The sequence below is a fragment of the Saccopteryx bilineata genome, chromosome 4, assembly GCF_036850765.1.
Source record: "Saccopteryx bilineata isolate mSacBil1 chromosome 4, mSacBil1_pri_phased_curated, whole genome shotgun sequence".
NCBI classification, from domain to species: Eukaryota; Metazoa; Chordata; class Mammalia; order Chiroptera; family Emballonuridae; genus Saccopteryx; species Saccopteryx bilineata.
Window position 1 is genome coordinate 24,166,924 of NC_089493.1, and position 16,129 is coordinate 24,183,052.

Sequence of the window (16,129 nt, forward strand, 5' to 3'; positions counted from 1 at the left end):
TTCCTAACCCTTTGCTGTCCCTATGCTCTCGACCAGAGCCCGCCTCTTCTGTCTCATGATGTACCACATGACCTGTCACTCACTCTACTCCATCACTTTGGCCTCCTGTCAGGTCCTGGAACAAGCCAAGCTCCTTCCCATCTCAGGGCTGTTAGGCATGCACTTTCCTCTTCCCAGGGCCGGCTCCATGGGCATGTGACCAGTGCAGCCATACTGAGGCCCACACTCAGACACTCAGAAGAGCCCCACACTTGTGACGTAATATGGAAGACAGGATAATGCCGCCTTCTCTCTTCAACAAAGATGTCCAGGACAAGGAGCCTGTGAATATGTTTCTTAAATGACAAAGGGGAATTCAAGTTACAGGTGAAATTAAGGCTGCTAATCCGCTGACCTTGAGATAGAGAGGTTATCTCTGATTATCCAGGTGGACCTTGTGTGATCACAATGGTTCTGTTAAATGGAAGAGGGAGGCACAAGAAGAGAAACGGAGAAAGGGCCGAGTGAGGACCTGGCCAGACAGTGCTGGCTTTAAAGATGGAGAAAGTACGCCATGAGCCAAGGAATGCAGGTGGCCTCCGGAGGCTGGAAAAGACAGGAAAATAAGTTTCCCTTATTTTCCTGTCTTTTTACACAGGGGGCCAGTTCACTGTCCCTCAGACCGTTGGAGGGCCGGACTATAACTATGCTCCTCTCACTGACCACCAATGAAAGAGGTGCCCCTTCCAGAAGTGTGGTGGGGACCAGATAAATGGCGTCAGGGGGCCGCATGCGGCCTGCGGGCCCGTAGTTTGGGGACCCCTGCCTTAGAGCCTCAGGAAGAACACAGCCCTGCTGACATGAATGCTTTAGTACAGCGAGAACCATTTCAGACCTCTGACCCCCAGACTGTCGGAGAATAAACGGGTATTGTTTTAAGCCACTATGTCTGTGATAGTTTGTTACAGCAGCAGTAAGAAACTAATACAGTAACTGTCTTGAAATTCTTCATTTTATCTTGGAATCTGTGTTTTGCAAGTGAAGCCTGATGGGACAATGAGCACCCGCTGAGGATTCCCCTCACACAAAGTCCCAACTCCTCAGTGGGCTGCCTACTCACCCCAGTGCCCCGGCCCCGGGCCTCCCCACCTCCACCCCACAACCACAGCTGCTCTGCACCCGGGCGGCAACTGGGCTGCCTGGTGAGGGAGTCCTGCAGGCTGCACTGCCCTCCACCTCCGCGGGGTGCCCGGGTGCAGACATAGGGAGGGTCGGGGTCACACACGTGCCATTCAGTCCGTCCCCATCCTAGACTCGCATCCACAGCAAGTTCAACAGGCGACCCGGCAGGGACCTTCCATCACCCCCAGTCCAGGTCCTGAGCACCTCCCAGCACAGAGGTTACAAACTCTCAGGAGACTGCAGGTTGGGGTACAGGGCCACAGGCAGGGGAGACTGATTTCCCCACCCCCACCCAGAGCGCTACATATGCCTTCTGCTGTGGGCCCCGAAAATCCCGTAGCCCACCCTGCCTCTCCCCTACGTCTTCCCCGCTCTTCACGTGCTGGTTCTCTCATCAGTTTTCAGTTTTAGCTGAAAAACCCCCACCAGAGAGCCCTTTCCCAGCCCAGCTTCAGTCCCTTTTTATCCCATGACCACATTTTATCTCTTTTAGGGCACTCAGCAAGAGCTGACATTATCTTGTTTACTTACCTCCCTGATTCTCTAAAAAGTATTTGGTGAACCTGGTGTGGGCCGAGTGCTGTTCTAAAGGTTGTGGATAAAGCAGCAAGCAATCAGACAGAGTCCTTGTCCCCCGAGAGTGGATGTTCCGAGTTCCATCAACTGATAATTATCTCTTGTCCTCTCAAGAACAGATCATTGCATATTCGGCACCTCACATAGCATCGGGCACATAGTAGGTGCGCAATGCAAATTAGATGCACAATTGATTACATAAATGAGTGGTTTAGGCACTCTGTGCTGTGACCGGGCATAGCATAGAGACATCCCTCTTCATCGTGCAGAGTGGGGGGCGTGGAGACCTGTTCCATCAGCAGGAACGGAGGAAAGGAGAAGCCTTGAGACAGACTGGGGAAGAAGGAGGGGGCAGTACCCCAGTCCCTGAACCACACTGCCTTAAATTAGCCTTACATATGTCCCACCATTATCAGTCAACATTTACTTGTATATTTAAGTGAAGTTATTCTGCTAATTGGACATATGTCTCACGGTTCTACAAGGAAAAAAGTCTATTAAAAAGGCTTGCTATAACAGGCAAGAGCTTTGAGGGTAGTTTTATTCAGGGACAGGAAGAGAGCTGAGTAGATTTTAATTCGTTAGAAAATAGCTGCTTGGGGCCAAGACAGTAAGCAGCAGGAAATCAAGAACAGGCTATTCAATTATTAGTTGTTAACAAGCGCCTCGATCACCCTTACAGAGAGCCCTGCATCGACATCATGAGTGATACTATGGCCTTCCCTCTGTCCCTGCTATTCCAGTGGTTCCCATTTTGGAGACATGGCCACTGAGGCCAGAGAAATGCAGCTCAGCCGAGCCAGCGAGTTTGTCCTCACAGCCCCTGCGGCCTAACCTCCCGAGCACAGGGAGCTATGAGAATTTGGGAGTCCAAAGGGTTTCAGGAGAAACAACGGAGGGCCAAAGGGACAGGAGAGAGGTGGCAGGAAACACTGGTTTCTCACGGCTTGACGAATGGGTCAAACTCCCGATACAGCAAGGAAACCCACGCCTCGACCGCTGGCCTAGAGGAACCCCGGGAGCTCAGCCTGTCTAGATGACAGAGCCAGGGAGTCAAGTGGGTAAAGGCACAAGCTCGCGACCCACACTACCTGGGATACATCCAAGACCTGGCAGTGGGTTGAATGATGGCACCCCAAAAGATATGTCCGTGTCCTAACCCCCAGAACCTGTGTTTGTGACCTTGCTTACAATCTTGAGAAGAGATTATCCTGACTGCCCAGGTAGGACCTAAATCCAATGACAAGCGTCCTTATAAGAAAAAGAAGAGAAGATGGGAGCAGAGGTTGGAGTGACACAGCCACCAGGAGTGCCTGGAGCCACCAGAAGCCAGACACGGCAGCAAAGGATCTCTCCCTAGAACCTCCAGAAGGAGCAGGGCCCTGCTGGCCCCGAGGAAATGGCGCCTTGTGTTCGGACTTCTGGTCTCCAGAACTGTAAGAGAATACATTTCTGTTGTCATTGGCCACCCAGCTTGTGGTACTATGTTATGGCAATCACAGAAAACCAATACCCTGATTACTAGCTGTGGGCTGTGGGGCAAGTCACTTAATCTGCCTCGGTTTCTTCATCTGTAAATAGGGATGATAACAATAGTATCTACCTCATAGCGTTGTTGTGAAGATAATAGAGAGAGAGAGAGCTCTTAGCACAGCACACTTGTTATTTGCATCAGGAGAACTACCTGGGAACTCACTAAAAATAATGGCTTTCCAGGCCTCACCCCAGGACCCTGACAACAAATCTTTAGAGTACACAGTCTAGGAATCTGCACTTTACGTAGTTCCCCCCCCCCATGACTCTAATGGCCTGAAGGCTGGGGACCAGCAGTGAGCTGCCCCCCCAGGACAGACAGACAGAATCTCTTCTGCTTCTGGAGCCTGCCCTTGCAGATACAGACTTCACAGCTCTCCTTGGTAAACCAGCCCCATACCATATGCTCCCGCAGCGGTCAGGAAGTCCCAGCTATGCCTCCCCCGAAGCCATCAGCACGTGGCTTCATCCCATTGCCCTGCCCTACCCTCAGCAGAGGTAGAAAGCACTTGGGGCTTTTCAGTGGGAAAAGTAATCAGCTCTGAGAAGCCCAGCGTGGTCGGGCTGAGGTGGGTGTGAGATGGGTAAGAATGGGCAGCAGCTGGGGTTCTCCAGCCCTTGCCCCCTTGGCTGCAGGTTAATGTGGCACCTCAACATAGTACTATCTGCAGAGAGCAGGGCATCCTGCCCGCCTCCACCAACCACACAACAACCAGGAGGCAGGGCAGCTGGAAAGCAGCTCTGCGGCAGGAGGAAGCCAACCCTGTGGGTCCAGGCAGGCCGTGTAGCCAAGGGAACTGCATGCAAACGAGGAACTGGCTAATGTGATGCTCGCACTGATCAGGATGGAGCGACACCTTGCACACAGCAACGGCCTCCCATTGCTGGAAAGCCAGGGGCTTATTCTGTTTCATTTCAGCTGTGGCCTTTGGAAAGAGATCACCACCTCTGAGCAGCAGCAGCAAACCACCCCACAAGGCAGCTGCAGCCTGCAGCAACCCCAGGAGACAAACAGGGCGGGCTCAGAGAAGAGAAGAGCTGAAATGAGAGTGGCCAGTCAGCAGGAGAAAGACCGAGGAAATGGTGGGTGCAAGCCGGAGTCTGGCCCAGCATCTCCTGCAGACGGTGCAGCCAGTGCTTCCCAAAGGGTGACCGGCACCAGCAATGGTGTGCAGAAGTATGGTAGAAGGGGCAACTGTGAGTGGTACCCAGAATGTTTATTTGCATATGCATTAGATCCCCCCCCCTCCAAAAAGAGAGAGCTAGCCTATCAAGTCTGTAATTTCATAGATATATTTCCTTAGAACTAAACCAAGTAATGAAAAAAGAGTCAACAGAATGAAAAATCATGCAAACCCACGAATGGCTGGTTATAAGGAAATGCACGGGAATGATCAAGAAAGAAGACAAGACTGTGCTCGCATCTGCTCAAGCAGGAGGGAGGCTGAAGTCCGGGAAGAAGTAGCCAGGGGCGACAAGTGTAAGGGCAAGGTGTTATTTCTGAAGTAGGTCATGAGTGCAACGGTAGTCACTAAATTACTTTTATAACTTTTCTTAGGTCTTATATATGTCACATGTTTTTAAAGAGACAAGAAGTATGCAGACATGGCAAGATGGGACAGTGTTACTGGCCATGGTCCACGGCTCACTGGCAAATCTAGAGCAGTCAAGAGCTTGGTGTGGTCTGCCTGGGAACTATAGAGACTGCACAGTGAGCTCCCGCCCCTAGGGAAGATGAAGTCATGCCAAATTTTCCTCCAGGGTCCCCACTGATGGGAGTAAACCCCCCAATCTCTGCCCAGACCACACCAAGGCCCAATAACCCAGTCCTATGGAACGCTCCCCGAATTAGAAGGCTTTGGGGCAGGGCCACTGCGGAAAGTTGCGCAGGTTTGCAGTGCAGTGCTAAGGCTTGGGTACACAGAAAACTAAAAAGCAGGTGCCAGATTCACCCGCAGACTCTCTCCCTATTCCAGAGGGCTGGTCCTTAGATGACCCAACCAGAGCAAATTAAATGCAGCTCATGCTCCTGCAGAAATTATCACAAACTCGGAAAAAGCCAGTCACCAAGAAAGCAAGGAGTCCATTCCCCTCCTCCTCTCTGCAGAACACTCTCGGGCCATGGTGGCCAGCAAAAGAGGGACAGAGTGCATGGGAGCTCTGAAAAGCTTCCCCCACCCCCAGGTTGACAAGCTCGCACATGCGAAAGGGCTGTGGCACAATCAGACACAGCCAGTTCAGAGGAGGCCTTCCTGGGCATGCACTCCCACCCCCAGGCTGGGTTAGGGGCCCCCTTCACGCAGGACTCCTGCCCCACTCCTCATGGCTGGGAATTAGTTGCTATCAGGGGCCAGGGCTAGAATGAAGACAAATAGATCCTTCTGCAACTGGTGACTTCACATCGCTCCCCCCAGTAAGCAACTGGAAGACAGAGGGGGCACGTCTTATATCCCCTGAGCCCGAGCCCCACACAGGACCTGGCACGCAGCAGGCCCAGTTAAGGTGGGTTAAAATGGATGGAAGAATGGTGCAGACAGGTCCTGGCTTGGCCGGACAGTCCCTGTGTTTCAGAGACTATTCCTGAAGAGCTAGACACGGTGACAGTTCCCCTTGCAGAGCAACAAGATCTTTAAACTGCCAACTGAATTACCATGCCTTCATTAAGCTGGTAGTGTGGCCATCCCCCAAACTGGCGGTTGTTCAATAGCTTAAGAGTTGAAACACTTTCCCAAAGCACTGAGGAGCTAGCATCTACCAATTCCTTGAGAGTGTCTACACTCCCCACCACAGGGGAGTGCAAATCCCAAATATTTGCTGAATTAACTGTTTGGTTGATTCAGTGGATGAGTAAAGGAATCCCAGGGAGGAAGCTCTAGTGCTCTTCTTCCTCCTCTCCTGTGTTTCCCAAACCCACCCCAGGCAGCACCCCAGCCTCAGAGCTCACACCAGGCGGTAGGGACACCGGAGGGAGAAGCAACTCCAGCAGCTGCAGCTCACTGGCAAGAGCAGCTGCCCAAGATTCTCTGGGTCCACTTCCTATCCAACTGGTTGCTTTCCCCCTGGTTGGAAGTGGATAAACAGAAACAACCAAGTATAAAACGCAAAGAATTGGGGCAAGACCTGGATGTCTGAGACTAAGTTCATGATCTGCCACAAACTGGAGGGTCCTAAAGAAATCACATCATGCCTCTGGACCTCAGTTCTGCATCTGAGCATTAAAGGCTTGAACCAGCTGATGCCAAAGCTGTCTTTTCAAGTTCAATGGAATAATTGTAAATGGAGTCATCACCCCACCTTCGCTCCTTACACTACTCCTCTTGCCAATATCCACTGGTCAAAAATTGAGTCCCTTTCCCCAAAAAACACCCTACCTAATGCCATGGTTCTAAAGTTGACAGCATATGACCCTCCCACTAAATGCAGATTTCAGTAACGCTGAAATTGCTATCCCCTAACTTAAGCCTGAAGCACTTGTATCCTTAAACAAGGTCAGAAGTAAAGGTTAGCTGAATTTAGTATGCACAAAAGGTTGCTGCAGCAAATTTAGAACTATCTCCCATTCTCAGGGTAAAGATTGCAGGTGAACTTCCTCTCCGTTAAGTTTCATGCAAGCACATGGAGGGAGCCCCTTCAGATGTGTAATGCTTCTCCCCTCCCCCTGCCCTCTCCCCCCTTCCTTGTGGTAGGAGAAACTGCAGTTGGTGAGCTGGGAGAAGAACATACCGTGACCTGCTCACCCCTTCCCCTGCTTTGGGATCTGCAGGCCTGCAGAGCACTGGTATTCAGCTCCTCCCTGACCTGGAAGGCAGGCCCCCGTCTGAGAGGCTTGCCCTGCCATGTCTGTGTCTGGTAGGTAAGTCTATCAAATTCAAGGGTGAAGTTCAACAAGCCCACTTGATCACAGACCCAAGCCACATGCTCCAGCCAGCATTTATCAATAATAAGGCTGACAGTTTGATCTCTACCTGGCAGAATTCTGCAACTGCTTGGTTCTGCTTCTCGGGCAAGGACGAAAATAGCATTAATCATTACCTCCTCAAGCTCAAACAGTAAATATTACAGTAACCAATATCACACACACACACACACTGCTGACCTAAAGCGTCTGATACCACAGGCGCCCAGTGACCTGGTCAATAAGAAGAAACTGAATACTGCTAAAAAGCTTCCCAGTCACAGCAGCAGTCAAGGTCCCTAATTAAGAAAGGAAAAGGCACATGCAGTCTCTCTTGCACGCACCCACACACACATGCTCATGCTTCTGCTCACTGTCTGACACAGAGTGAAGCTCAAAAAACTATTCAGTAATTGATAACTTCAAGCATTCTCATTCATTTAGAGCTTAATAAAACTTTGCTCTAGAACTTTCCATGGTTCCCCATGGTATAAAACTTGGCAAAGAGAACCTCTATGACAGTGGTTCTCAACCTGTGGGTCGCGACCCCGGTGGGGGTCAAATGACCAAAACACAGGGGTCACCTAAAGCCATCGGAAATTTGAGAACCGCTGCTCTATGACCTTGCTTTAATTGTATTTGCCAGTGTACCCCTTCCCTCACCCTTACCCTAGCCTCCAGACACTGAGTTATTCTCTGTGTCTTACAATCTCCAGAATTTTACCATCAACTGGAAGCACCTTGTCCCCAACACTGTAGGTTTCAATGTTACCCACCTTTCCAAACTCAGCTCAAATACCCCTTGGTTAATTCAATCTCACCCATCTTAGGCCACCGTCCCTGCTTCTGTATGCCTTGGGGGTCTTAACTACATTGGGATATAGTAGGGTTTTACAAATAAGTTAATATATTGTAAATAATAAGAGGCAGGTTTCTCACTGTCAGAGAAATAAGTTACATATAAGGAAAGGGAGATGGACAAGTGAACTCTCTGTGATGTTAAATTGAAACTGAAGATATCAATATGAACTCATAGTTTTCAGTGGATAAATGGATGGGTGAGTGGGTGAGTGGGTGGATGAGTGGGTGGGTGGGTGGATGGATGGACGGATGAACAAATGGGTGGACAGATGGATGAATAAATGAAGAGGACAGGCTGATTGATGTATGCATACATGAATAAGCATAAATATATGTATTTCCTGGCTCTGTCTCTTGGGAGAGCCTAGAAATAGCAACACCCCAAAAGCAATATGCATCCACATCTTGGTGTCTAAATAGCATTCTCCAATGAAAGAAGAAGTGATTGATTACAAGGCTGGGGCAAGGAAAATATAAGAAGAGCCTGGGGCATCTTTTGGTACCAAAATTAAGATAATGTTCAAATAATGATGAAGCATATCAAAAAGACACAGGGGGCAACCTAAAGGAGCTCCCAATGGCCAGAGTTTGAACACTCTGAGCAAACAATAAATAATAATTGTTTTGGATTATAACTTATAGAACAAAGTAAAAACCCATGTGTTCATAGTGATAAAAATAATTCGGTGAAGAACTGAAGGAGAAGGGTCACCTCTTTCTTATAGAAGGATTCCAATTAATAAAGGTAAAATAAGGAAAATAAAAATCATTAACTTGTCCACTAAAATGATAAGGAGCCCACAAGGCAAACCCTGTGCTTCTGAGTCACCTCTCTGGATGTACTACATAATCCCCAGTATTTAATTAAGTAGAGCTTCTCATCTCTATTCTTATAAAATCATCCAGAGCAAAGGTCACTGCCACCACTTTACAGATAGAGGTGCTTCGTGGTGGACCGGCAGCCAAAATGGCTCAAATTCTACCCAGCACCATCCAAACCTTTCCATACCCTGTTTAGGCCTTGGAATTTCTGAATTTCATTTCTTTCTTTGGAATAGATCCTCTGTGACCTATCAAAACCCTGACTGTGCTTCAAGATCCATCTTGCTTCTCCAACATTCCCCACTGTATCAGGACTCATTTGGTTGCAAGTAACAGAAAATTGAATTCAAGCAAAAAGAGAATTTCCTGGCACAATAAAAGAAAAGTCCAGTGGTGGTCTGGCTTTAGGCTCAGCTAGATCTACAGACTCAAATGACATCTCTCCACAATACTGGCTCCATTCACAAATAGCCTTTCCCCTCATGGTGGCAAGATGGCTGCCAGCAGCCCTAAGCCAATATCCATATCCTCAGCTAATCTAGCAGAAATGACAATGTACTATGGAGGACAGCCCCAAAAGTCCTGGAGCTGATGCTCACTGACCAACCTGGCACAGGTGCCCTCCCTGAATCAGTCTGCAGGACCAGAGGAATGGACCTAAGTCACATGCCCACCCTTGGAGCTGATGGTGCAGTGAGCCCTACTCAAACCTCATGGTGAGTACCTGAGAGATAAGTGGTTCCCCAAAGTAAAGTTTGGATGCTGTTTCTCAATGAAAATGGTTCCTGAGCTGTAGAATTAACATATGTCCACTCTACCTCAACCCTTCAGTCAGAATATACTCAGTCCTAAGTCCTCTAGCTCATTGTCTGCATGTCTGTATCCACCATGACTTCTTCCTGCACTGTGGACAGTTCAGTTCAAACATTTGTCTCTGTTTATAAGCATCCTGAGCATCCGGAATCTCTTCTCCAAAGCACCTAGGCCCTGCCCCATATCCTTAGCTCCCTAGCAAAGCGCCACTGCCTCCTAGACAACACTCCTTCACATGGGCTCCCATCCCTCCTGGTGCAGAGCTGAGTCACTGAGATCCAAGCCAGCTGAGGACCAACCTTGAAAGTGCTTCTCAAAGTTGCTGTCTGCCAAGCTCATTTCCTGGCTCTGGCATACTCCAGGACCTGGGGACACTGGCTTGACAGGTGAGATAATTATGTTTTACCCTTCATTCATTCCTTTATCAGTCACGCGGATGAGAGCAGATAAGTATTCCGATGGAAGAACAAACTCCTGCAGTATTTACTTGTTCTCCTCAGTGCCAGCTAGCTCTTCCCCACAAGGCACCCCTCCGGGACCAGCTTACACCCGTTATCCGGTGCCAACTACCACGTACTGCCCTCTTGTCCAAGGCCAGGCTGCACTTTCCTTATCCCCTGAAGCTGCAGCACCACTGCCTTCCAGATGACTTACACATGAAGGGCGAGTATCTCCCAGCCTGCTCTGCCCCTGGGCCCTGGCCTGGACCTCTCTGCAGAGTGTCGTGCTGGTGGGTTCCAAGGCCCATAGCACTAATTAGGCAGACAAAGAAGGGCAGAGAAAAGGAGGGGGGCATGAAGTGTCACCAACTTTGAGATCTTCCAATACAAACTAACCACTCATTCATTCATTTATTCATTCATTCAACAACCATTTATTCAGGACGTACTAGGTCCTAGGTATTGTTGTAAGTGCTGCAGACATGGAGATACACAACACGAGCCAAGTCATTGTGCCCATAAGGATACCTTCTAGTAGATATATGACTTATTTTTCTGATACCTGCTTTACATTTGCATTTCACAAAATAATCCTCAGCAGGTGGTATAACCATCTCTAGCCTACAGATAAGAAAAATGGCAGACCTACCAAAAAATGAAATGACCTACCCAAAGCTGAGGCATAAACTCAGGTCTTCTGACTCCAAGCCTTACTCTCTTTCTGGGGCTTTTCCCAAGGCAAGGAGCTAACAGGGTGCCGCCTAGCATTGAAAGAGATATTAAGTCAACTCAGTCCTAGGCGCCATCGCTAGAGGTAGAAGATATAAAAATGAAAGACCCAACCCCGATCAAACAGAATCTACAATCTAAAGAGAGAGAAAAACATGTCATCAACTATCATTTGTGGTAGGAATAAAGAAGGATAGAGTGATTAAATTCAAATGGAAATCTATCTCTGAAATAATATACAGGAAATAATGATCACCTCCAGGCAGGAAAACTGGGGACCTGAGGAATAGGACTAGGAGAATCATTTTATATGTTGAAATATTAGATATTTTGAATTGTGTACCAGGTAAATCTATTTCCCATTTAAATGACATTTTGAAGATGCAATCAGCCAAACCCTGATTGTAGAAAATACTACCGCATAAATGATCTGGTTTCTTCAATAAGCAATAAGGAAGGAAGGAGGCAGGAAGGAAGGCAGGAAGGAAGGCAGGAAGGCAGGAAAAAAAGAAGGATAAAAGGAAGGGAGGGAGGGAGGGAGGGAGGGAGAGAGGGAGGGAGGGAAGGAAGGGAAGGGAAGGGAAATACAGATTTGAAAAGATTTAGAGCCTGACCTGTGGTGGCGCAGTGGATAAAGCGTCAACCTGGAAATACTGAGGTTGCCGGTACAAAACCCTGGGCCTGACCTGTGGTGGCGCAGTGGATAAAGCATCGACCTGGAAATGCTGAGGTCGCTGGTTCGAAACCCTGGGCTTGCCTGGTCAAGGCACACATGGGAGTTGATGCCTCCAGCTCCTCCCCCCTTCTCTCTCTCTGTTTCTCTCTCTCCCTCTCTCCTCTCTGAAAATGAATAAATAAAATTTAAAAAAAAGAGATTTCAAAAGCATAATTTAAAAAAAAAAAAAAACCCTGGGCTTGCCTGGTCAAGGCACATATGGGAGTTGATGATTCCTGCTCCTCCTCCCCCCCTTCTCTATAATAAATAAATAAAATCTTAAAAAAAAAAAAAAACTTAAAAAAAAAAAGATTTAGAAAACATCAACCAAATATATGTGCCTTGTTTGGATCTATATTTGAACAAACCAACTTCAAAAATATATTTTTGGGACAAGGAAGATTTAAATGTGGACAAGCTATTAGAAGTTATTAAGGAATTATTGTTAATTTTGTTCGGTATGATCATGGTATTGTAGTTAAGTTTTTTTTAAAGTCCTTATCTGTTAGAAACACATACTCAAGTACTTATATATGAAATAGTATGAAGCTTGAGGTTTGCTTTTAAATATTTCAGCATATAATAATAATAAACAAGTGAATAAAAAATAAACAAAGGAATGAATAAATAAAGGGGGTGGTACGTGAAACAAGATTAGCAAAATACTGATAATTTCTGAAGCTGGATGACAGTTCCCCAGGGGCTCATCATACCATTCTCTCCACCCCTGTGGATGGCTGAAGTCTCCATAACGAAAAGCTTAAATAAAGTTGAGCTGGGCCTGGAAGGATGACTTGAAACTTTCTGGGGGGCACAGGGCCCTCCAGGCTGAGCAAAGACACAGAGACCTCTCACAAACTTCTCTCGAGAGAAACCAAAAGTATCTACACTTGACTCCAAACTCAAGCTACATTCAACAAATATGACCTCTCACTTGATGCCTCAACTCTCTAGGATATCTGGTCATAGTCACAGCATCAAAATCAACTGCCCCATCCCAAGTGAGGACAGTGCAGCTCAACAGCTCCACGCACAGGCCCACGAGAGGCCCCCGGGTAGCCGTCAGAGGATAGAAAAGCAATTAACCTTTCTCCATTGGGTTTTGCCTGACAAAGCAGTTCGGAAGCCGGCTGAGCTATCTCCAGGACAGCGCCCTCCTCCCTCCTGAGTCATCCGAGACACCTGCGCTCCCCAGAAATGCACTCAGCCTCCTTGACGGGGCCTTGTAGATGCTTAGCCTTGGTACTGCAGGATCCACCTTGATGCCGCCCTGCCAGCCCAGCCTATGGGCACTAAAGCACCTCCAATGAGGAGATGGTCCTTCCCTCCTTCCATACCAGTTCCCATCCTCGGTCCCCATACTGTCCCCTGCCCACCTCCAGCTGCACACAGGAAGTCTGCTGGCTTTGCAGCCATGTCAGGACTTACTCAGTCCTGGCCTGGCTCAGATGGGTCCCATGGGTCCCTTACCTCGGATCGAAGCTGTAAGTACTCCTCTGAGCCGTAGGGGACACTCCTCAAAGAGGTGAGATAGTCATAACTGATGACAGCTGTCTGTGAACCAAGGAAGAGAAAAGCTCAGTGCCCAGACATCAAATACTGCTCCTCTGCCAAAGAACTGAAGTTGCAGGCCCCTGACACAGGTGGGGACATTCAGGTGGGAATAGACAGTCCCACCCCTAAGATGCTCTGCCCCCAGATCTTAGCCTGGCTGGCTTCTTCCTGTCAGTCAGAGCTCTGTACAAATGCCCCTTTTGCAGAGATCCAACTAAAAGGTACCCCACCCACCAGGAACTCTAAACTATCTATCATAACAAACCATGGTTTATTTCCTTCTGTACGGACTGTCTCACTGTTGCTGGAAGTTCAGCTCTGTAGGTGCAGGAACTTGTCCTTCCCATTCATCCTCATGCTGTGCCAAGCATGTAGGTAAATGCTCAGGAAACACTAGTTGAATGACAACTTGATAAACTCATTCCACCTCTCTGTATCACAAATAAACATCATTTTATATATTATATTTTGCTCTAATAGCACAAGTTTTGATTCTCGGTCCCTTGGCTAAAACTCCAGGAGAAGTCCCCTTAACCCTGGTGAATCAGAAGATTGCAGGCTTCCCAGTATCTCTGGCACGGAGGAACTGTGGGGACTACTGAGCCCAAACCTTCCCCTTTAGAACGGAGCAACTGAGGCCCCTAGAAGTTAAGGGGCTTACAGAGCTGATACTGAGAGGAGTTTGTTCCTTTGTGTGCACCCCCAAAGCTTCATTCCATTTGACATATACTTGTTGGACACCAACCATGAGCAAGACCTTGTCACTAAGCAGTGCAGAAGTATGGTCAACACCAGAACCCTATCCTTCAAAAAAGGCACAGCCTTGTGACTAATTTATAAAGTACTGGAAAAAACCTTCCCCCCTTCTTTCCAGCTATTCAAACCCCTAAGGTTCCATCTCACTCTGCTTCCCCTCCGACACTCATCCTGGCTCCCAGCCCAGGGCTCACTCCTGTGTCCGAGATCCCACAGCAGCGGTCAGCTAAGTTACTCATCTTGAGCCAGTATATGGCTTTCGATTATATTTTGACTCATTCAGGTGAGCACTTCTCAGCCAGAAGCTCTTTTCAAAGCTGCATCTAGGTGGGACTGTTTGTTGCTGCTCCTCAAAGCATATAAGACAATGCTAGACCCAAAAAATGTACTCAGTGAAAATGGACATCATTTCATAGTCCACGGCCTGCTTATCTCTTGTGTCTTGATTCTCTGACTCGGCTTTCCCTAGAGGGCAGGCACTATATCCATAACCTCCTTTCTGAGCCAGACGAGGGAGAAGACTTGACCACACCAAGTATTAAGGAAATGGTTGGCCAACAACCCAAACAGACTGAATGTATCTACACCAGGGGGGAGAAACGGTGAGCTCATCCTGCAGCACACAGAGGAGGAAAGAAAAAGCATGAGGCATGTGGCAATCTACCCACAAGCAAATGAGTCCACAAAGAGCACACGATCTCAGAAGGATCATGTTCCTAAGCCACTGGACAAAACCACCAATGGTCACATAGTCAACTCAGATACTCTTACTTCAAAGATTGAAGGGGATCCCCAAAGGTCTCCCAAGGCCTAGATGCTCTGAGTATGAGCCCTGCATCAGAAACGATTCACACTAGCTGACTGGAGAGAGAGACACACACAAACTTTCCTGGTAGAATTTAATCAAAGCTGCAAAGCCTTCTTTCCACACATTTGCCGAGGAGCGCTGCCCTTGAGTCTGTCCCTAAAATAAGATATGGAACTTAAATGTAAAGGCTTTAAAACAGAACTCCTGTGCCATCCCATTCTCTTAACTTCAGGATGGCAGAGGTATGTGAAGGTACACATCCTTGCATGTTCAATACGTAAAGGGACCTTTGCCCATATATGTGACCGGCATGTCCATCTGTTACATGTCTGAACACCTGCATGTAAAACTGTAGTTCCTCTCCACTCCCAAATGAAAAAACCTACCGTAGCAACTGCTCTGCCCACCCTGACAGCGCCGAAGTCATTCGGGTCCAAGTACTTGTTCCCATAGAGGTAGAAGCCGGAGGCAGCAAGAGCCATGCTGGTCCATGAAGCAAGCCTGAGAGCCCTTCTGGCCATGGCCCCGGACCCTGCAGATGGAGAGAAAGAGAAGCAGCTAAATGGCACAGACAATACAGGATTCAAATCCAGGCTCTGCCACTTAACAGACTGTATGACCTTGGGGCATTTTCTTGATCTCATTGCACCTCAGTTTCCTCATTTGTAAAAGGGAATCATATCCAACATAAAAGTTGTTGGGATAAAATGAGGTCATGTATATAAAATGCCTAGCTTAGTACCCAGCACAAGGCAACCCTCAACGTCATTCTTCCTTCAGCAGTGCCACGCACTGTTCTAGGTACTGGGGACAAAGTGGACAAAACAAAGTTCTTGCCCACAGGGCATTTACACTCTCGATGGGATGACCGACCATGAGCAAACAAACATAATATATATTAGAATGTCAGAATACCAGTACTCATACTGGTACTAAGTACTGAAAAGAAAATCAAAGGGGGAAAGATGGTGAATATGGGACGAGGAATGCTATTTCAGATAGGAAAAGCAGCGGAGCATGTCAACAGTCGTTACTTGTAACTATTATTACACCACCACGCACACACAGGCGTCAGTAGCCCTCTACACCCAGGTCAGAAGCAGTCAGGCCGCAGCCAGAATGGCAGCTGGTCAGAAGCAGCCAGGTGAGCCCTCGCGTTTGGCTGATTTTCAGTTAGAACAGATTACTCCTTGTCTGGACTGTGAAATCTGAGGGCAAACAACATGGCTGCTACCCACAATGCTGCAGGGTGCTTATGGTTAGGGTTTCAGTGTTCAGCTGCAGACTTGACCTGCTGGAACAAACCCACACTGACAGACAGTGGGACTGACGGAGCTCCTGACTCCCTGATACCTTTTCCCACCCTACTGGGACCTGTTCAGTCCACCACCCGGCTAACACGGTCACTCTTCGGGGCCACTGCGCTCAATGGGCTGCTTCCCCTTCGATTCCTGGGACTACAGCCC

At 48.1% G+C, this 16,129-nt stretch overlaps 1 protein-coding gene across 5 annotated transcripts in view; it reads right to left on the reverse strand.

Annotated features, from left to right (window-relative positions):
• The window catches only part of ADCK1 (aarF domain containing kinase 1), a 122,473-nt gene that overhangs the window by 98,908 nt on the left and 7,436 nt on the right, over positions 1-16,129 (reverse strand). For all 5 annotated transcript variants that reach the window (XM_066276300.1, XM_066276298.1, XM_066276302.1 and 2 more), the window contains exons 2-3: positions 15,050-15,195; positions 13,016-13,099 (exon numbers count right to left, since the gene is read on the reverse strand). In XM_066276300.1, coding sequence (XP_066132397.1) covers positions 13,016-13,099; positions 15,050-15,184 — 219 coding nt within the window. In that variant the 5' untranslated portion in view covers positions 15,185-15,195. The remainder of the gene's footprint in view (positions 1-13,015; positions 13,100-15,049; positions 15,196-16,129) is intronic.